Source organism: Acomys minous (assembly GCF_964271855.1).
Source record: "Acomys minous genome assembly, chromosome: 9".
NCBI classification, from domain to species: Eukaryota; Metazoa; Chordata; class Mammalia; order Rodentia; family Muridae; genus Acomys; species Acomys minous.
This window is the reverse complement of record NC_140490.1, coordinates 105,005,842-105,027,984: the sequence shown is the minus strand read 5'-3', so window position 1 is coordinate 105,027,984 and position 22,143 is coordinate 105,005,842. Positions and strand designations below refer to the sequence as shown.

The window sequence follows — 22,143 nt, the reverse complement described above, 5'->3', positions numbered from 1 at the left end:
TGGACAATAACAGCCGTTTCTTAGGAGACCCAACCTACTTGCAAATGATTCACTCAGGGTTAGGCTAAGTAATATAAAACACTGGGAAATTATTTTTGTTGTTACAAATTTTAAATACCAGAAACATTAAAGAAATCAGGTAGAATAGGCTTTAGTTGAGGAAAAGATAGGATTAGTCACAACATACAGCTCCGACATTGAAAGCTATTCATATCATTTGGGGAGAGTATGTATATTTCAGAAGTTGTACCAAAGTAGAGGGGGTGTGCCTTGAAGATTATGCTTGGGTGGGCCCTGGGTCTTTCTCAGGTTCTTCTCCTGCTTCTCAGTGAAACAGAACCAAACCTGTAAATGCACGTACAGTTATGAATTTTGTCCAAGCTTGTGGGCATATGATTAGACTCAACTTTTAAAGTCAAAACTTTTTCTGTCTTTAATTATTTATGTCAGAAACTTTGTCAGGGCAATGAGAAGAGTTAAGTAGTATGGAAATATTACTAGAGTGGGGCTACTGTCATGGCTGATATGATTGTGTGCTCCTTAAATGTTAGGAACTAATTTGTGATAGGGATATAAAAGATTTTGGAAACACAGGGAATAAAACTGAAGAATTCTGTAAGCTCTGCTGAATCTGTAATTCTGCTAACAGTTCTGGACACCAGAATGCAAAGAAGAATTCAGACAGCAAACACTGGGGTCATGAGACTATATACGAGAATAAATACATTGTTTAGAAATTCTCTAAAAGCCATTCATGATTTGATATCATGAACTTGTCTGCATATTGTTCATATCTTATGACACTGGGGAAGAATTAATTTTAAGTGATAAGCTAGTTTATCGGAGGAAATTTTACTCTACAGGCCTATGGTAATGTGACATGAGGGCCAATTCATTAAAGAAAACTTATTCTCCTGCTCCCAGTAGCCATCAAATGCCAATGGACCCTCAGTTAATGGTGTGATTTCATTTCTACCTTACTTCCTCTGTGCTGGGATTTTTCTGGCTTGAGTTTGCACAAGTTTCTTACATGTTGTCATAGTCACTGTATACTCATTTGTAAAACTGCCTTAATGTGTCTGAAAAACACAGTTTCCTTGATATTGGCCAACACTCCAGCTGTTACAAACTTTCTACCCCTATTTTTAATTTTTCTCTGAGCTTTATGAGGTGGTGGTGCTGGTGGTGGTGGTGGTGGTGGTGGTGGTGGTGGTGGTGGTGGTGGTGGTGGTGGTGGTGTGTGTGTGTGTGTGTGTGTGTGTGTGTGTGTGTGTGTGTGTCCAGTTTAGGCAGAAAATTCTACTGACCTTTATTGTTGACCAGTTGAGGGTCTCTATATTAGTTAAAAGTACAAGAAGAGATGTTGTGAGCTATGCTTATAGCAAAGGGTTCTTAGGAGACTATTTTCCTGTTAACTCCATGTATGGGTTTCATCTCATGGAGTGGACGTTAGGACCAGCCTGATGACTAAGAATGTGGAGCATTTCATTAAGTGCTTCTCAGCCAAATCAGGAATTATGTCTAGGACTGCACCCCATATTTTAATTGAATTGTTCAGTTTCTTGGTGTTTAGTGTTTTGTGTCCTTTATATATTTTGGATATTAGTCAGATATACGATTTGTGAATATCTTTTCCCAATTTGTAGGCTACCATTTTGTTCTATTGACAGTGTCCTTCAGTTTCAAGAGGTCCAATTTATTAGTTGTTGATCTTAGAGCCTTAGCTGTTAGTGTTCTATTCAGAAAATTGTCTCCTGTGCCAATGAGTTCAAGGTTCTTCCTCATTTTCCCTTGTAATAGAGTTCGTGTTTCTGGTTTTATGTTGAGGTCTTTGATATGCTTGGGCTTGAATTTTGTGCAGGGTGGTAAATATTGACCTATTTGCATTTTTCTACATGTAGACATCCAGTTAGACTAGCACCATTTGTTGAAGATGCTCTTTTCCCCATTGTATGGTTTGGCTCCTTTGTCAAAAATCAAGCATCCATAGGTGTGTGGGCTTATGTCTGGTTCTTCAATTTGATATCATCGGTCGACTAGTCTATTTCTAAGCCAGCACCATGCAGATTTTTAAAATATAGCTCTGTAGTATAGTTTGAATTCAGAGTTGGAAATACCTCCAGAATTTCTCTTGTATATGATTGTTTTAGCCACTCTGGGGTTTTTGTTATTCCATATGAAGTTTATAATTGTTCTTTCAAGGTATGTAAAGAATTGTTTTGGTGTTCTGATGAGAATTGCATTGAAGCTGCAAATTGCTTTTGGTAAGATGGTCATTTTTACTATGTTATGCCTACCAATGCATGAGCATAGGAGATCTTTCTGTATTTTGATATCTTCTTCAATTTCTTTCTTCAGAGACTTGAAGTTCTTGTCATACAGGTCTTTGGCTTGCTGGATTAGAGTTATACAAAGATACTTTATATTATTTCTTGCCATTGGGAGGAGTGTGGCTTCCATGATTTCTTTCTCAGCCTGTTTGTCGTTTGCGTACAGGAGGGCTACTGATTATTTTTAAATTAATCTTGTATCTAGCCATTTTGCTGAAGGTATTTATCAGTTGTAGGAATTCTCTGATGGAATTTTGGGATCACTTTTGAATATTATCATATCACCTGTGAATGATACTTTGACTTCTTCCATTCTAATTTATATTCCCTTGATCTTCTCTAGTTGTCTTATTGATCTAGCTAGAACTTCTAGTATATGTTGAAGAGATATGGAAAGAATGAGCAGCCTTGTCTTCTCCCTAATTTTAGGGGGATTGCTTTGAGTTTTTCTCCATTTAATTTAGTGTTGTCTATCTTCTTTATGTTTATACCCTTAACTATATTTAGGCATGGGCCTTGTATCCTTCATCTCTCTAAGGCATTAATCATGATGGGGTGTTGGATTTTGTCAGAGCTTTTCTGAATCCAGTGAGATGATCAAGTGATTTTTTTTATGTGTTTATGTGGTGGATTACATTGATGGAATTTTATATGTTGAACCATCTCTATATCACTGGGATGATGTGTTCTTGGATTACATTTGGAGGATTTTATTGAGTATTTTTGTATCAATGTTCATGAGTAAAGTTGGTTTGAAATACTCTTTCTTTGTTGAATCTTTGTGTGGTTTAGGTATCGGAGTGACTATGGCCTCATAGAATGAGTTTGGCAATGTTCCTTCTCTTTCTATTTTGTGGAATAGTTTGAAGAGTATTGGTATTAGCTCTTGTTTAAAAACTAAAACCATCTGGCTTTGGTCTACTTTTGTTGAGAGACATTTGATGGCTGTTTCAATTTCCTTAGGGGTTATAGGGACTATTTAAACTGCTTGCCTGATCTTGATTTAATTTTGGTAGGTGAAATCTATCAAAAGCAATCAGAGGAAGGACTGCAGGTTACCAAGAAGAGACTTGATACCCTATGATCATATAGAGGGGGAGGTAATCCCCCTCAGTAACAGTCATAGGGGAGGGGAGTAAGGGGAAATTGGGAGGGAGGGAAGAATGGGAGGATACAAGGGATGGGATAACCATTGAGATGTAACAAGAATAAATTAATAAAGGAGGAAAAAATAAAAAAAAATAATTCATGTCTTTTAGATTTTCCAATTTTGTGCAATACAGACTTTTGACGTAAGACCTAATAATTCTTCAGATTTCCATAGTGTCTGTTGTTATGAACCCCATTTTCATTTCTGATTTTGTTAATTTGGGTTCTGTCTCTCTGCGTTTCAGTTAGTTTAGCAAGGGGTTTGTCTGTCACATTGATTTTTTCAAAGAACCAGCTTCTGGTTTCGTTGAGTCTTTGTCTGCCTGGGAAACCACTGTTTGTGTTTTGGATTCAGCTATCAGATTATTACCTGGATCCAGATACTTAGTCTCTGACCTTCTGCCACTCAGAAAAGGTATGCCCTGGACTCTGCCATCTTGAAAATCTAGTTGTTATACTTAACAGCCTTTTTCCAGAGTAGAAAATTATTTTGTCAGAAACAAAGCAAAAGTACAGAATAGATACACTGTGAGCCATCAGTGGGTCCTGAGTGAGATGTACTCAAAAGCACATGGGATATATCCAGGATTTCCTTTATGAACTTAGGAGTTAGACGAACTTATTACTAAGAACATGCTGAGCGTAGTTTATTCATTTATTTCATCTCTTATAGGCTGATCTCAGCTTTCTCTCCCACTTCTCAAGTTCCACCTTCCCCCTTATCCTCCTTCTTTCTTTTTAGAGAATGGGATGCCCTCAAGGGGTTCGAACTCACCCTGGCACCAGGAGTTGGAACAGGTCTAAGTGCAAGGCAACCTAGTTAGGGGAAAGGTATCCAAAGGCAGACAACAGAGTCACAGACAGCGACTATTTCCATTGTTAGGAGACCCACATGATGTCCAACTCACATCTGCTACATATGCTTGGGGCGTAGGTCTAGCCCATGCATGCTCTTTGGTTGGTGGTTCAGCCTTTGTGAGATCCCATGGGCCAGCTTTAGTAAAACTCCTGATTTGTGACTGTGCTCTATTTTTTTAAATTATCAGAGGTATCATAGACTATTGTATTTTAGTTTATACACTTATTTATTTTTCCTCCTTAAATATTAGAATCCTATATTCATTCAATGTTAAATTTTTGTGTTCTTTAACAGTTTAAAGATGACAGTGACTTTTTTTGATAGATTTATATTGTCACTATGGGCTTCTTCTACTATTATACAACTACACCAGATATCCTTAGCTTGATTCTAAACATGTGAAATCCATCATAAAGTCATTTTTGTGCATAAGAAATCTGACTACGTTAAATAATGATCCTTTTTATTGGTAAAGTAATAAGAAAAATATCTTCTTGAGTATATGCAGAACAAAAATGTCTTAATAGTTTTTAGGCTATGCCTCTTCAGTTAGTGAAATAAAATGCTTTTATTGTTTATAATACAAGAAATATTTTAAGATATATTTAAAATTTCATATGTACTATATAAGTAACAGAGTATCCATATTTAATTTGAAATACAAAAAAATCACTTTATAAAAATAACTCATATATTATAATATAATAGACACAATGAGAAGTTCATTATGAATGTGTAGATGTGTGTGCTTTCGGAATATTTCTCTTACATTGCTTTGTAATATTCTATGATTAAAATTATATCAAAATTATAAATAACATATTTAAAGCTCCTAGTTTTAATGAATCAATATAGTACTACTTATTATATTCCATTTAAATAAAACAGGTAATGAAAATTAAATCATTAGCTTGGTTACCAACTATTACATACATATATGAATTTAAAATTGTATGTCTTTTTACCGAAGAGCAAAAACCTGTATACAAGTTTATATAAAAACAAACAAAAAACTACAAAAATAAGAAGTGTCAATGGTACTTATATGGTCAATATGACTATATTGTTCTGAAAACCAACCTGATTACATCATTACTCTTGATTATTCTTTTGGGTGGGCCTTAGTTTGGATGACCTACCATATTAACACTCCCTGAGGGAATCTAGGTTAGACAGAGGAATATTTTCCAAGGATAATTAAATTAAAAGAGTGAAACAGGAGAGAATCATGTCAATGGAGCCTCCTTCATGGTTATTATGAAGCAATTGCTAAAAATTATTTGAAATAACTTAAAATCAATTAGGACCATACACCCTTCTTATCTCCTGGAAATTGATTTTTCTCTATAAATGACATGTGAGAACCCTTACATATTATGAAAGAAAATATATTTTTTAAGAAATATCTGTTGAAGATTTAGAATTTTTCTAAGGAGGACTTCCTAGACTAACCTCTGGAAAGCTAGCTGCTCTCCCTCCCATTGTGATTAACTCTGAAGTCGTCCCTTCATTCCAGGAACCTCCTGGAAACTTTAACTCATACATAGACATTTCCCTGCAAGATAGGTTAAGTCTGGTTAAGGCCATGCAAAATAGATTCCATTTTCTTTAAATATTATAGCAATATGGACACAGTTACAAAATACCTATATATTAAGGATACTATAGTTATTCATTTTATATCATTAGTAATTAGTAGAAGAAGAAGAAGTAGGGAGATGGTAAATCAGGTGTGTATCACTACGCAGCCTATAGGTGAGAAACCAGCTTACTCTGTACAGTTTCATTTTCCTACAGGTACAGGACAGATAAAATGCAACTCCAAAAATATCACATAAATTAGTTAGTTTCAAAAATAATTTATTATATGTCACAATCCCAAGCCTCTGTTTATGAACAGTAAAGTCTTGTGTCATATTCATATGAAACTATAGAAAAATATAAGCCCTATGGCTACTTGGTAGTCCTAAAAAGTATGTCATCTTGACACTATTGATAGTATTGGTTAGAAATGAACACACACTAAGGAGGGGGCAGGATCAGTATGACTTGCCTTAAGGCTTCAGGTGTTTTGGCAAAGCACGGTTACTGATTCTGAACAACTGACCATAAATTTTTGTCCTCATTTTTACTAAGAAATATAACAATATATTTATTTTTATAATTATATATCATATATGTTTATATATTTAAATAAATATATAAATTTGTACCAAACATACACTATTAATTAAGTTATTTAATATTTTATCAAAATATTTCTTGATTCTTGGCACTCCCTGAAAATTTTTGTGACAGAATATCTCTCTTGTGTTCCTTACCTTGTCCTAGTCCCAGGCCCAGTTAAAAATGGGATCTAGAACACCTATAATTTTTTTCTCTTTCTGTGACTTTCAGGAAAGAAACCATTGAAGTATGTTTAAGAATACACTATACACACATGAGCAAGAAGACATAGCTCAGCTAAGGAGCACAAATGTCAAAAATATGCTATATTTGGTTAGAATTAGAATTCTGGTTTTTCTTTACTTGGATAATAAACACTTTGTTAAAGAATTTGATCTGCTATTTCGAAAGTATTCACTGCATCAAGCAATTCTGTTTAAAGAATAATGTTTAAAATACCAAATATTTTAGACATATAGCTTCCCAGTTGCATTGTCCATGCTACTTCTACACCTCAGCCTGAAAGCATCCCAGTTTTGAGAATTAATTCAAATGTCAGAAACTCACAAGTATCTTTCATTCTTTTTTTTTTTTTAAATCTGTTTCACCATAAAATGAACTGAGTAAAGGAGTGATTAATGCTGTAGTTAGCCTTTGACCTTACATATATAATTTTGGCTGCCCTCCCAAAGTTTCCATTTTTAATCTTTTTACCAACAGTCCTGGTCTTTATTCATTAAGTCATTTTTTTTCCTTAGCAATACAGTGCATGTATACTTACATATGTCTTTAAAGAATGGTGATGTTGCTGTCACATTCAAATGGCTCTGAGAGAGTTATTGGTTTCCTGCCCATGCTGTCTGCTTGCCAGCCACAGATTGGCTTGGTTAAGGAAGAAGCTGTAAACAGCCTATCAACAAGTATTTATACAGATGTTAATGAAACTCAAATTCTCCTAGTGTATTTATGCCAAATTCCACTTTGGGTTGTCCCTTTATTTGTGAGATATGAGGTAATAATTTCTTTACTAAACACATCTAAACCATTTATACTCTATAAAGAAATTTTTAGTATTTCCAACATGAGCTACATAGAACCAATCATTTATCAAAATGACTTAAGCTATTTCACAGCACAAGAAGAAGCATTTTGTGTAGCCACAATAATGTCCTCCAAAAGCTTTTGGTAAACAAATGAACTCATCTCTGCTCATGAAACCAAGACTATTTCAAAATTATATTATGGAGAAAAGCCATTAGTGAAAAAGGAAACAGTCATGGGAAAGTTACCACGTGAACTAAAATATAACTACTTAGTTTATTTCTCTGTGCTCTAAATGATAATTGAATCTTAATTTCCCTCAGTATAGGATATTATGCAGAAAATTTAGAAATTTGATTTATTTGAAGCATATGGATTTAATGAGCACCTTTTATTGCCTTTTATGAGGAAAAGAATAATATTTCCATGAATTTTTAAATTACTTCATTTCTTTTGGTGAGCCTCTTAAATACAATTGCTCCCCTCTAGACTTATGTACACTGTAGGCATATGAAGAGGTCATCTTTTTGGTACTGTGTTTTGATTTGCCAGTTTTAGTTGACTTTTTTTATTCTGATGTAATTCTGACTTTGAGAGTTAATGTTCCTTCCTCGTCTAGTAATTAAGTTAATCATGCTTAGACATATGCTATCTTCCATAGGACTTAGGCTTGTCTACACACTAGAAACCTTTGAATTATAGTTCTGCACTTGATAAAAACAGAAAGAACAGCTGTGACAAGTGTTCCCCTTTCACCGATACTTACAGAGTAGCATCATTTTATGCATTAGTGTTATTAAGAGGTTATATTGTAAAAGCAAAACACACAAAATAGGAAATTAAAATATGGCATAATGAGAGATAGCCTGAAGTTCCTTGACAGTCATCTGAGATGAGCATCCTTGTTCTGGTCACTTCTTGTTGCCATGGCCTAATACCCAAGGGCAGAAGAAACATAAAGGTGGAAAGATTTTCTTTTGGTTGATAGCTTCAGGTCATCATGACAGGGGAAATGTAGCACATTTGATGTCCATGAAAACTTAACTGGGGGCGTGCTTCTCAGACTTTTATCAACTTGTTACAAACTGCAATCATCAGGGAAGAGGAAATATCTATTGAGAAAATGCTATCAGATAGTCCTGTATGCATTTCTTGATAAATAGTTAATGTGGGCAGGCCTACCTACTCAGAGTGCTGCCGCTTCTGAGCTAGTTGTCCTGGGTTCTATAAGAAAGCAATCTAAGCAAGCCATGACAAACAAGCCAGTAAGCAGCACTTCTCCATTGCCTCTGGATCCAACTTCTACCTCTAGTTTGCTTCCCCGATTGAGTTCCTGACTTACTCTCCTCCATAATGGACAGTGATCCCCAGATTAGTACTGGGCAGTATTTAATCACAGCAGCAAAAGCCAAACTAGGACAAATTGGTACCACAGAGTGAGATATTACTGAGGTTGGCTTGATCATACATCTTAAGGGAGAACTATACAAGGATTTTGTAGCTGGAAAGGCTATTGAGTGCTCAGAATTTAACAAGCTGTTGTGGGAATTTTGGAATGATGACAGAGGTCCAGATGATAGGGTGTTGCCATATGAAGTCTCAGACTAGAGCAAAGATTATCAGGGCTATTCATGTGATATATTTGAAATAACAGCTTGTGGTTTCTGGTCAGCTGGGGCTGAAGAAACAGCAGTTAAGAAACAAGATCCACTGAAGTGAAACTGATTTATTGGGACAATTGGTGCTGCTTAAATAGGACTGAAACATCAGCCCTGATTAAGAAAGAACAACATCATTGAAACGCCTTTAGGGGAATATTTCCTCAGAGTCAACACAAAGAAGCTGTGGTCCATAAGTGGTGAAGTAAGGGAGTCTGCAACACATGCTGCAGAAAAGCTTGGAAATATCTAGGGGGTCTCCCAAATGTTACTGATTTTGACAGCACAGGGATCATAGAGAGACAGCTGAAGTTTGGCGCTATGCTTCAGGGTTGGAGTCCTTGAGGAGAGGTCAATGGTGAAAGTATACCCTTACTTATAATAGATAATATCAGCATGTTGGAGATGCCAGGACAATAGGAGGATCACATCAAAACAAAAACAAAACAAACAAAACCCCACAGCAGGTGCATGGCAAGCATGAGCCTCATAGACAAGTCGTACGTGTTGATAGTAGAAGAGTTTTAGAGCCCAGAAGATCATGAGTGAGTTCCAGACTTTGGACATTGAGCCATTAGTACTACTCAAATCTTCTTTTGCTTTGATCTGGTTGTAATTGTGCCTTCGTTCTTTCCTCTTGGGGGAAAAACATGCAACCTATTTCTTTTTAATTTTATAAGATCTTATAGTTGAGAGATATTGAACTTTAAAAAATGTTGGCTACTTCTTTTATAAAGTACTTTTATGTACTTAAATATTTAATGGCTATGGGACTTTATATTATGTTTTGTTTTATGTAATATTTCATATAATATTTTATATTTTGATATTAATATTATATAATGAAGATAAAAAAAGAAAGGCATATTATGGTTTAACTGTGACAGGTTTGTACAAAAATCTAACAATATGGAAACTGTGTTTTGGGTCAACCTCTCACAAATTAGAGTCTTCTGGAAAAAGGCAAGGACTCTCAACTGAAAAAAATGTCTCAATCAAATTAGCCTGCAAGCAAGTCTGCAGAGCATTTTCATGAGGAATGATCCATGAGTGAAGGCCCCGGCCACTGTAGTCTGTGCAACACTTGAGCAGATGATCCCATGTTGTCTAAGAAAGCTATATGAATGAGACTTGAGAAAAAAGCCAATAAGCCACAGATCTCTATGGTTTCTGATTTAGTTTCTGCCTCCAGTTTTCTGCTTTGGTTAGTTTCAGCCTTGGTTTCCTTCAATAAACAATGCCCACGTTGTTTTGGTTCATGTTTTATCACAGTGGTAGAATCCAAAGTAGGACAGTGGCTCTCCTTTTTTCTTGGTGAATTATGACATGGAAAGCTAGACTTGAGCCAGAGTCTGAACAGTGGCTTCAAAGGCCCAACCTGAATGGTCTAAATCCACCTGACCATATGCTAATGACTTCATAGAATCCCAAAACAGTACTGCCAGCTGGGGACCAAGTATCTAAATCATACCAAAACCTAACCAAATCTAAGTATAAAGTACATTGTTGAAAGTTAGATAGTTTGCTCTAAAGAATAGTTTTTTATAAGCATACTTGAGGACTTGAGGTAGAAATGTCATTATTGAAGAGAAAGCACAAGGGCACAAGAAGCTGGGTAACTAAAGTTTGTATGGTTTTATCCAAAAATTTAAAAGATGCCTTTCAAGATCTAAAGGGAAACTTGTCTGCTATTAAGAAACAAAAACACTTTAAATATTATTCAAAGGCAGATGAGAAACAAGATTTTCAAGTGTTTGTATGATGGGCTATAGAAGTGTGTTAGCTTTTTATCTGTGTTACAAACAATTCAACTAAAGGAAAGAAAGAATTACTGTGCCTCCCAATATCAGAGCTTGCAGTTTATGGAGTTGATTGTTTTGTGCCAAAGGGAAGGGAGGGGGAGGGGAAGCAGAGAGAGAGAGAGAGAGAGAGAGAGAGAGAGAGAGAGAGAGACAGAGAGACAGAGACAGAGACAGAGACAGAGACACAGAGACACAGACACAGACACAGACACAGACAGACAGACAGAGACAGGAGAGAGAGAGAGAGAGAGAGAGAGAGAGAGAGAGAGAGAGAGAGAGAGACAGAGAGAGACAGAGAGAGACAGAGAGAGAGAGAGAGAGAGAGAGAGAGAGAGAGAGAGAGAGAGAGAGAGGAGAGAGACAGGAGAGAGACAGGAGACAGAGACAGACAGACAAAGATAGTGGGGTAGGCGTACTTGAACCGGCATAGGCGTTTGAAACCTTAAAACCTGCCCTCAGTGATCTATTGTCTCCACCCAGGCTGCACCTCCTAATTCTTCCCAAACAGGTCTACCAAACAGGGACCAAAAATTCAAATAAAGGACCCCAAGGGGCATCCTCATTCAAACCATACATTAAATTTATCACTCCCCAAAATATATCAGTATGTTAATTTGTTGTACAGTTCTAATGAACTGGTATTGAGAATAAGCCATTTTGCAGATGCATTAATAGCAGGTAAGTTGGATCATTTTATTGGTTTAAGACACCACATTAGAGAAGAAGAGGAAGTAGAGGAATAGCTGGAGGAAATTATATAAAGCTGTTCTGATACTTACCTACCACACAAGGCCTATACTAGGTCAGGTCCTGCAACATTTCATTAGGGAGGGGCTACAGAGTCCCCACCTCTCACTGGGGGGTCTAATGAAAATTAAAGGTTGTTGGCAAAGGGGTGTCATTATCTTCATTGATGTTGACATAGAGAGTAAACTATGCTCCAGTAAATAATCTATGTGTGCTCTTGCTAGCAGCCCTAATCAAACTCAGTGAGTCACATGCAAAACAATATCTGAAAGTGGAGGAGGAGAGAGACTTCCTGGAAGGATATTTGCATGGAAGGAATGAGGAATGAAAGAAAGCATATTCTTTTTCAAAGTGGTTGAAGTGTAGAAAATAGGGTCAATATTAATGGTACATCATGGAGGTAAAAACACTATATATTTAGGTATTAGTGTTAAAGAAGGAGTAGCCAGGGCTCATTGCAGATTATCTGGTCTAGGTGAACTGAAAGTTCAAGAGCAAAATCAGTCTTGGTGATGATGGTGATGATGATGAGGATGATGATGATTACAGGTAAGGTCTCTGAAGTTCATCTGAAAATATAAGATATTTCTAGGCATAAGATGGAAGTTATTTATTCCGCGATGTCCAATTTACTAGCACTATGAGATAGAAAACTATGTATATTCAGTTGACATCAGAAGCCAGTTTATTATGAGGCATGTAATAAGGGGTTTCCTATCCATATATTCTCCAACAAACCAACATCTAAAAAACAATCTATTAAAAATCCTGAATGAAATCAAATCAAAATGTGGTTTCTATGGTATTGATAGAAGAACACCGGCCTGTGTATTTTAACAGAGAAGTCACTGATAATAATAAATGAATATGCTTTTAGATAAGAAAATGTAAGGGCTTATATTGGTTGAGTTGAATTTCGCTTTGTCATTTCTCACTTGCTATAGGCCAGGCTATCTTTAAATTCACACTAATCACTTAACCTTAATCTCTAGTATTATGGAAAATAAGGCTGAGCCCCCACACCCATATTGGATTGAGGATATAACATTTACAAATATTTTTTCTTTGCTATAATAGGAATTGAAGCCCAAGCCCTACGCATGCTAGGTAAGCTCTCTGCTGCTCAACCGATTCTCAGCCCTCAATCTTTAGTTAGTACAATTTCAAATTAGCAAAATAAGATTGCAGAAAATTGCAGAAGAATTTTTCTTTTTTGTTTTTTAATTTAATTAATTTATTCATATTACATCTCAGTTGTTATCCCATCACTTGTATCCTCCTGTTCCTCCTCCCTCCCGCTTTCACCCTATTCCCCTCCCCTAGTCTATGACTGAGGGGGGCCTCCTCCCCCACTATATGGTCATAGCTATCAAGTCTCATCTTGGTAGCCTGCTTCAGAGAAAGAATAAGCAGGCTACAAAATACTTTTTCTAAAAGACAAAGAATAAACAGAAGGATTTTGTTGTAGAAGACAAATCATTGAAAATGTGTAGAATTTCTTCCCAGAGTTGACATTTCATACAGTTTGTTGAGTTCAGAGATGCAAGCCACAAGTCACAAAAGGAAGATGACATATAGTTTGGAAGATATTCAGGAGACACACACAATTGCATACCTAAAAAGATGGCCTTTTGGAAATAGATTAAAATTGAAATCAACAATGAACAAGAAAAATATTTTCATCATTAATAGAGAATGTATTTATGCTTAGTTAGCAACATAAATAAGATGCTATGATTTAGTTTCTAATTTGAGATAATGAGAAACAGTTTTTCACTAATATAAAATTAGTAAGTACTATATGGGCTAATGTTGTTTACCTACCAGTAAAGAAATAAATGATGGCTATAGTTTGACAATATTGTCCAATTATCAATAGCTTTTAAAGTATTTAACATGCTAACATGGAGGAAGAATTTAGTAGAACTATATTTGTCTAACATTTGTCTAACACTATGTGCCACATTTCCCAAAATATTTATAATTTCAGACATGTTTTACTTAAATTCACCTTAAAAGTAAATTAAATGAGATGGTAAAATTCTAATCCTCAGGGGCCTAGAGAGATAGCTTCAAGGTTAAGAACATTTACTGATATGTAGTAGACTGAAGTTCAATTCCCAATGTTCACATAACAGCTCCAACCATTTAGATCTCCATTTCCAGGGTTGCTGGCCCAGGTTCCAAGGACACTGCATGCATATGATATACACATGTACATGCAAACAAAATATATATTGAAGCAAACAAGTTTATGGCTAAAAACAAACAAACAAACAAAGACAAAAACAAACCCTACCTTAAAATGTTACCCAGTATCTGGCTTTGGAAAGTGGATATTTTTTCAAGTTTCCTTTCCATGAACATTTTACTTAATAAATTGTGTATACTGATTGCATAGCATTTTTCTATTGAGTTCAACAATTATCTTAATTAAAATTCCTCCATACTATGGTTTAAAGTAATCAGAAATATAATATGAATCAAAGGAAGTTGTCTTTCTGATGCGCAAGCTACGGAGCCTAGATGAAGCAGAATGTCAAGGAAAGGAGAGTATGTCATGGATTTGGCCTCCTACAGACAAAATAGTGCTTTCTTCAACATTGAAGGCAAGATTTAGGACACATCATGGCCAGAGACCTTTAAAGTAATACAAGCCTCTGCTATGTTTCCTAACAAAGATGCTGAAGCAGGACTAATGAACGATTCAGAAAGAAATTTGCACTTGGGTGTTCTGCTCAGTGACAGAGTAATCTTGTAGAGGTTTAGCTTGTATGGGATCATACCCTTCAGTGTTAAAGTACTTCCGGCATACAGTCAGCTGAGTTCACATTGTCCTTGTTCTGTTTCTTACATTGATCTTCAACTGTGTTGAAATGATGGTCCATGTGAATTGGTCTCTTACAATGAAACATGTGCTCTTTTACAGAGAAATGACTTAGAACTTTGAGTCCTTCTGTGAAAGCACTTAGTGTTATGAAGACTAGGAGAAAATTAATAAGTGACTACAACAGTAAATGCCAGTCCTAAAGAAATAGACCCAAAATATTTTTAAGCTAGATACACTTGTAATACATATTGAGGATTAAGGTTTAGCTTTGGCTTAGCTGACCATCAAACTTACTAAAGTCTTTTAACATCTTCTTGACTGGAAAACCAGAATCATTTCACGGACCTGTACAGGAAAGAGAGAAGTAAGGTGTTTGTTCTCATCACAATCCACATTATGGCTGCCAAATTTTGTGCATACGTTGAAGTGTCTTTTATACATCTGCTGTGAGCTTTAAAACATGCTTAACTTTCCAAAGAACTTAGAAATATTATGATTTCTAGGTCAAGAAAGAAGTAAAAGAATGTCTCAAATTAACAAATTTGCCATGTGATTTTCTTTTACTCATTTGTTCCTTTTTTAAAAATGAACAGTGTGTTGCTCTGGCTTGCCTGACAATTTTCTTGTAGCCTAGGCGAACCTTGCAAGCTTGTATCAGAACCTCTAAATTCTGTGATTACTGCTGCACTTGGAAACACTGGAATTTTTAACTACAATATTTTACAGTTTTATATCCTTCTGACTTTAGTTGCCGTGAATGAGTATTAGAAACACGAAGTCTATCAAGCTCACAAAGCTAGCAAGCCCTTAACAAGTATGAGGGCTCTGAGAAAAAAGCAGGGCAAGCCGTGGTGCTAAGCAGTGCTGCACAAAATATGCTCTTTGGTATAATTCTAAAATGTGTAGCACTGACATAGCAGTAATGGCTGTGGAGGTTTCTAAACACACACACACACACACACACACACACACACACACACACACACACACTGAGAGAGAAACAGAGATTCTTGTAATTTAACATGAAGACTGTTTTCTGTGTGTTGAGTTTTCACACACATACCTTAGATGTGTGTTGAATATGAGTTCACCTGGACCACAGTATGTGGTATGTGTAGAACAGAGGACACCTTTTGAGAATCAGTTCCTTCCTTTTTGTTCTATGCAAATAACACAAAGAAAATCAGTATTTTGCATAATTATATTCACTGTTAATATTAAAAACAATATTAGCTTACACATAATTCAGTTTTGTAAAATCAAAATCCTTTATAACACCTTCATTATAATCTCTGAATTCTACTGTATATGACGATGTTATAAGAACAATTGGATGTTAAAATAAGCCTAAAAGTAAGCCTGTTAATAAGAGTAAAAGCCTACTGTTTCCCCAAATCAACCCCAGGTTTTCTAATTGATACTTAATTTAAACAGTGGTAGCTGCATTAAAATTCTTCTTTTATTCTTCAAATAGATGTGATTGGAACTCAAACAGGAAAGATGCTTACTTTTTTAAAAAATTTGTTGACTTTATATCCTGATTGTAGCCCCTTCCTTGTCGCCTCCTGGTCCCACCCTCGCTCCCTTCCCTAATCCTCAGAAAGAGGGAGCCCCCCTTCCTATCATCTGACCTCAGCCTATCAAGTCTGGACTGCCTGTATCTTCTTCCTTTGTGGCCTAGCAAGGCTGATGCTGAGAATCTTATGGAAGAGTTGGGAGCTAGAAGGACCTGGAGGGGACAGGAGCTCCACAAGGAGACTAACGGAGCCAACAAGTCCAGCAGGCAGGTGTGGGAGGGTACTGCAGAGACTGATGCACTAACCAAGGACCATGCATAGTGAGGACTAGGCCAGATGTAGTAGATAGATAGGCAGCACAGTCTACTTGTGGGTCCCATAATATGGGGAGTAGCGGCTACTTCTGACATGGACTCTGGTGCCCACTTGCTGAAGATGCTTACTTTTTAATGACTGGTATTATTTAGTAACCATGCATTAGTCAATACTTTTATTATGATGAAATTCTTAGCATTGTATGAGCTACCTGCCATTGTTCCACTTCTTGGAATAACGAAGACACACATTTATTCCAAGATGAAGAGGAAGATGCACTCTCCAAGGCAACCACTGCAAGTGAAAAGTTAGAAAGGAGTAAGGAGTACACCTACCAGTGGCTTCATACACAAGTTGGCTTTCCCGAAGCAACGAGTTCCAGAAACCTGAAATGGTGAGGTCATGTTTTTAATTAGATTTTTGTATTGTAAACATGTCTTGAAAAGTGAAACCTGGGTTAATTGTGCTAAAACAAACACAACTTCATAGCCAAGCCCCGATCCATCACATCACCAGAGGCTTTCAACAGAGTAGATTTAACTGTTTTTCATAGTTTCCACCATAAAATGCTTAGGAAGGACTCTATTCTTTAATGCTTAAGAACAGTGCGTAAACCATGCAGTCTCTGCTACTTCATAAAGTTTAAGTGTGTTATCCAGTACTGTTGCTGGGTCAATGTATAGATTTTTTTTTTAAAGAAAATGGTTATAACATCAATGGCTACTATTCCAGATTAAAATACTTTGACAATATATTTGACTTCAACTTTCATATCAAAGCAAAATGAAAATGGAAATATTTTGTTATTTGTCATATTTATTATGAACAAAGAAAGAAGCAAAATCATCAGTAGGTCACATCGTATTTTGAATTATTCCAATTAATGCCAACATAAATTTATGTCGTGTTTAATTAATCAGGTTGACTGAATTTATAGTAATAGCATCCTTAGAATTATAACAAATGCAACAGAACCTATTATCAATGTTAACTTCACATGAGAGATCTTATTCAGAGGTTAAAGTATTAATGTAGATGTGGTATAGTGGAAAATATAAATAATTTTTTGACTGTGAATTTAAATGTTTAAACACTTAACATTATCACTTACTAGTAAATAAAGTCTGTATCCAGGCTAAGAAACAAATGATTCCTCAGAATTTTTATTTATTAAATATAAAAGATTTCTTTTAATATAGTAAAATAGTTACTTACAGATACAAAATTGCTCTCTTTCATTCTCTCTTTCTCTCTCTCTTTGTGTGTGTGCGTGTGTGTGTGTGTGTGTGCGCGCACTTGTGTGCATTTTGGGGTGAGTGTATGTATATGTGTGCAGGTGCACATGTATGTATATTATGTTGAAATCAGAAGTCAACTATTATTTTTGTTCCTCAGAACCTTCTGTCTTATTTAACAATTTTGTACAGTGTGTGTTTTGATCTTGTTGACTTCCTTCCCCAACTCTTCCTAGGTCCCAAACACCTCTACCCACACAATTTGTTTCTATTTTTGTTGTTGTTGTTGTTTTAACTCCACAATATTTTTTAAGACGTGGTCTCTTGTGAGACTGGGAATTACCAATTTACGGTAGGTTGGTTGTCCAACAATGCCTAGGAATCTGTTTATAGCCCCCACCCCCATCCCATCACCACAGTCTTTGATTCTTAGGCCACCATGCCTAAAGTTCTCATGCATGGCAAGCTCTTTAGTTACTGACCCATCACTACAGCTTCCAAGACAATAAAAAAATAAAATAAAATATTAAACTACTGTAAATATATAGTGGTATGCACTAAACATAGTAGAGCATTAGAGATAGAAAACTTTGCCTGTCTCAAGTGAAAGTTTATGATTGTAAAAACTAAGAGGGATGATGCAGGCCTGTAATCCCAGTTCTTGGAGGTGATGACAAATGAACCAGGATTTCGACCTGTCTTTGACTACGTGGTGAGTGTGAGTCTAGCCTGGGCTGCTTGAGACCCTGTCTCAAAGAACCAAAGAAAAAGGGAGCGAGGAGCAAGTGAATATAATTAAAATACATTTAGATTAAGTAACTATCACTGTTTGTACTTTCAAGTTTTTGTTCACTGCTGTTTATAATTTTAAATGAACGGTAGGATTAAAATATTATTTAGAAATTAATTTTTGTATAAAAATAGTGAAAGTAAATGCATGTAACATGTGCATTTATTATATGTAATATAGTTTAAAGCTGTTCACTCTACTTTATAAATAAAGACATTGGGCATTTAAAAATATTCTTATTCAATATTCATGCTATAACTTGTTTTCTTTTTTGTGTCACCATGTAGCCATCACTTCTTGCCTGAGCTAGATCCAGATGTGCTTAATGGTGGAAGAGTTCAGCTTGTGGTAAGAAATATGTTTAAAGTTACAGAAAAATGAAAAATGTTACAGGCACAAGTCCTCAATAAAAACACTTTACAATATGCTCATAACATGTTTAAACTATGAAAAATCACAACTGTATCTACTTTGGGACAACCTCAAATGCCATGTGTTAAAATAATAATGTATTTTCTTGACGTCCAATATAATGTTACAAGATGACCATGTTTAAAATAATAATTTTATTTGACATATGTAAAAATATAACATGTTACCATTTTTAAACAAAATTACTCAGGATGGGAAATTGCTTAATGAGATTATTTTCCTAAAATCATAAGAGTTGAATTTGTAGGTTACACTGGAAACAAACAGCCATGATTTCCCAACTTGGAAAATCAAGCCCTATTAAAAGTAACAAGTGATTGCCAGCTTAACTCTTCTAAGTTTTATGGAGTACATTGGTACTTGTATAAGTATTGCTAGAGCTTTAAGGTCAGACTCTAAATATAGTAAGAAAAATGTAGTCTTGGACTGGAATGCATATGCTTAAATTTACTTTACTGTAAGCTACTTGAAGAAAGACTTCATAAAGAGAAAAAAGTGGTCACCATGCAGTCTAGAAAAGTGTATCTCATAAAATGGGACATTTTCAGTGTCATCTCAGAAACTTTCAAAGAAGACAGCATCATGACTGGTGAGCATATGGTACTTCTATAGTTGATGAAAGTGGATGACACCTCCATTTACAAAAACTAACAAGTATTCCTTGATGAGATACTACATTGACCACGAAACATATTATATCATTTTGTTTTCCATGGAGAATTTTATGTCCAAAGATTCTTTATGATAAAAAATAATATTGTGGCTTTCAGAGCATTTACATACCATTTTCTTGAATAAATTTTTCAATGACTTTCCTGAATTTGACTAATAATTATAGAATATATAAATGTATATAAATATATGTGTGTCTGTGTGATATACAATACATAGTGAGAGGAAGAGGTAAAAATTTCTTTAAATATTTTCTTGTATTTAAGTAAAATTATTCTGTGAGAGTGTCATGGATATGACCCTAGAAATAGTAGTCTGGCAAGCTGTTTATATATATATATATTATTATCTATACTTTTGTACATATTTTAGTGGATACTTTTGAGAAAGAAAGAAAAGTACAGGCACTAAAAGACAACAAAGTATTAATCATGTAGATAAATATTAATATTACTAATATTATTAAACTTCAATATTATAGCATGAGGCTTAATCAGTGCAATTTTCTGCATGTTGAGTAGTTAGGAAATAATATCTCCGCCTAAGCAAGGGTAAAGCATGTTACATAACCAAAAGAAATTGGAAAATAAAAGAAAATGTTATTTTATATTTTTAAATATATTAGGAAATATGTCAGCAACATTAAAATTATATTGATAATTGAATCAAATTAATAATCATATCAAGTTCTGAGATGTTCCAGAGAATAGCTGTATTTCAGATTATTCTGGAAGTAGATCCAGATTTTGATATTTAAGGATGTAAATTTATTGAATTGAATTCCATGTTCCATGTTAACATATCCTTTGGGGTTTAATTTTTCAATAATTGATTAGGTAACCATATTGTTGAGATATTATGTGTGTAAGTTCCCTGTTGTTTCTAGGATACATAATGGTGCGGACTACTCCTGATCCTCTCTGTTATAATCTTTCTATAACCTCTTCCGAGATGTTCCCTGAGGCTTGGGTGTAGGAGTTTTGCATCCGCTAGGGTTGAGAAAACCAGAATCATCTAGTTCCTGTACTGTGATCAGTTGTGGTTTTCTGTAATGGTCTGTTTGCTGCTGCAAAGCAAAGTTTCTTTTGTTTTGTCTTGATTCTAGGTGAGAGCTACACTTCTCTGTGGGTGTAAGTGTATGTTTGAGAATACAGTTCGGAATTATGCTGGGCTGGTAAGCAGTGGTAGAAGGGTCTCCTTTCTAATCCGTAATCGTACTAGTTTCAGGTAGTTGGTTAGACATCCAGTACCAGGGACGACTTACCTCTTGTTGAGTGTGCTTTTGAGTCTAATTAATTAGACAGCTCTGGGTTAACACCAAGGTATGAACACCACGCTTGCATATCTTGGTGTGCAGGTCATTGTGATTCATGCTGCTACAGAAGGGATAACAATTGTGTTGTAATCTGAACAAATTCCTTAAATTTAAAAAAGGAAAAAAATAAAATAAAAAAGAAGGGAGAAATCTCATAGGACCCACCTCCAAGCAAATATAGACAACTAATGACACTGATAGTGGGAGAGTCAGTCATTCCCAGCAATGACCTCCCTAATCGGTAATACCAATTGGTCTGCCCTGAAATCAGATATATAAAAGCAACATTAAACAAGCTCAGCAGATTGTATTTGTACATTTGTATGTATGTATGTATATATATATATATATATATATATATATATATATATATATATATATATAACAATATAATAATACCATATATGTAGCAGTTATAAAGAGAAGGAGGCCATTTGATGAGAGAGTTAAGGAAAGATTATATAGCCAGTCTTGGAAAAGAAATTGACACTTTTTTTTTTAAGTTAAACATACATGCAACAGATGAGCTAACAGCACTTCTACTGAACTCTTCTTTTTTTTTCTCAAAGGAAGGAACATTCATTAAAACTAACAGTACTACAAGGGCTGGATATGATCAAAATAGCTTGTATGGAATTCTCAAAGAATTTTGAGAAGTATTTATTTTAATTACAGCACAATATTTTGTAGTAGTTTTTTTCATAATAGCTCCAAAACTTAACCAAAGTCCACTCAGTTATTGAAAATATAACAAATAGTGGAATACTGGTAAAAATGAATGTCCAACAAAATTATTGCATGGCAATAAGCAAGAAAATTATTAACCCAGGGAGCAAATATGATTCTAAATAAGAAGAGTTTATCTCAGATTGTTGTATAGTATAATGCTGTAGAATTTCTCTTATGGAACATTCCGGAAATCACAGGGTGAACAATTGGTAGCAAATCGGTTGTTGCTAGTTAGCCTGAGAATGGTTGAGAGTAAATGCTTCTCTTTGAGAATAGTGAAACAGTTATTTGACTTGGTTATACTCAAAGTTATAGCAATATATACCTATACTGAAAATCAATAGAACTACAAGCAAAACAAATACTACATGTAAAAACAAGTAGTAGAAACAAGAGCAATTTTATATTTTTATATAAAAATTACTGGGGAAGCTAAGCTTAGGTTGGAAAGGAAAAGTTTGGAACTGTTTGATGCAACTTTCTTTAATTAAAATTTTTTCAAACTGGGAATTTTAATAACAATTTAACATTATTGAAGTTTATTAGTTTATGAATT

The 22,143-nt window shown here is 35.1% G+C and overlaps 1 protein-coding gene across 10 annotated transcripts in view; it reads left to right on the top strand.

The window, feature by feature from the left end:
- The window catches only part of LRRIQ1 (leucine rich repeats and IQ motif containing 1), a 172,396-nt gene that overhangs the window by 123,143 nt on the left and 27,110 nt on the right, over nucleotides 1–22,143 (top strand). For 5 of the 10 annotated variants that reach the window (XM_084796363.1, XM_084796360.1, XM_084796356.1 and 2 more), the window contains 3 exons: nucleotides 12,830–12,859; nucleotides 16,676–16,808; nucleotides 18,727–18,787. In XM_084796363.1, coding sequence (XP_084652489.1) covers nucleotides 12,830–12,859; nucleotides 16,676–16,808; nucleotides 18,727–18,787 — 224 coding nt within the window. Of the gene's footprint in view, nucleotides 1–12,227; nucleotides 12,302–12,829; nucleotides 12,860–16,610; nucleotides 16,809–18,726; nucleotides 18,788–22,143 lie in introns of those variants that run through there. The other 5 variants (XR_014782046.1, XR_014782047.1, XR_014782048.1 and 2 more) reach the window with 5 other exon arrangements.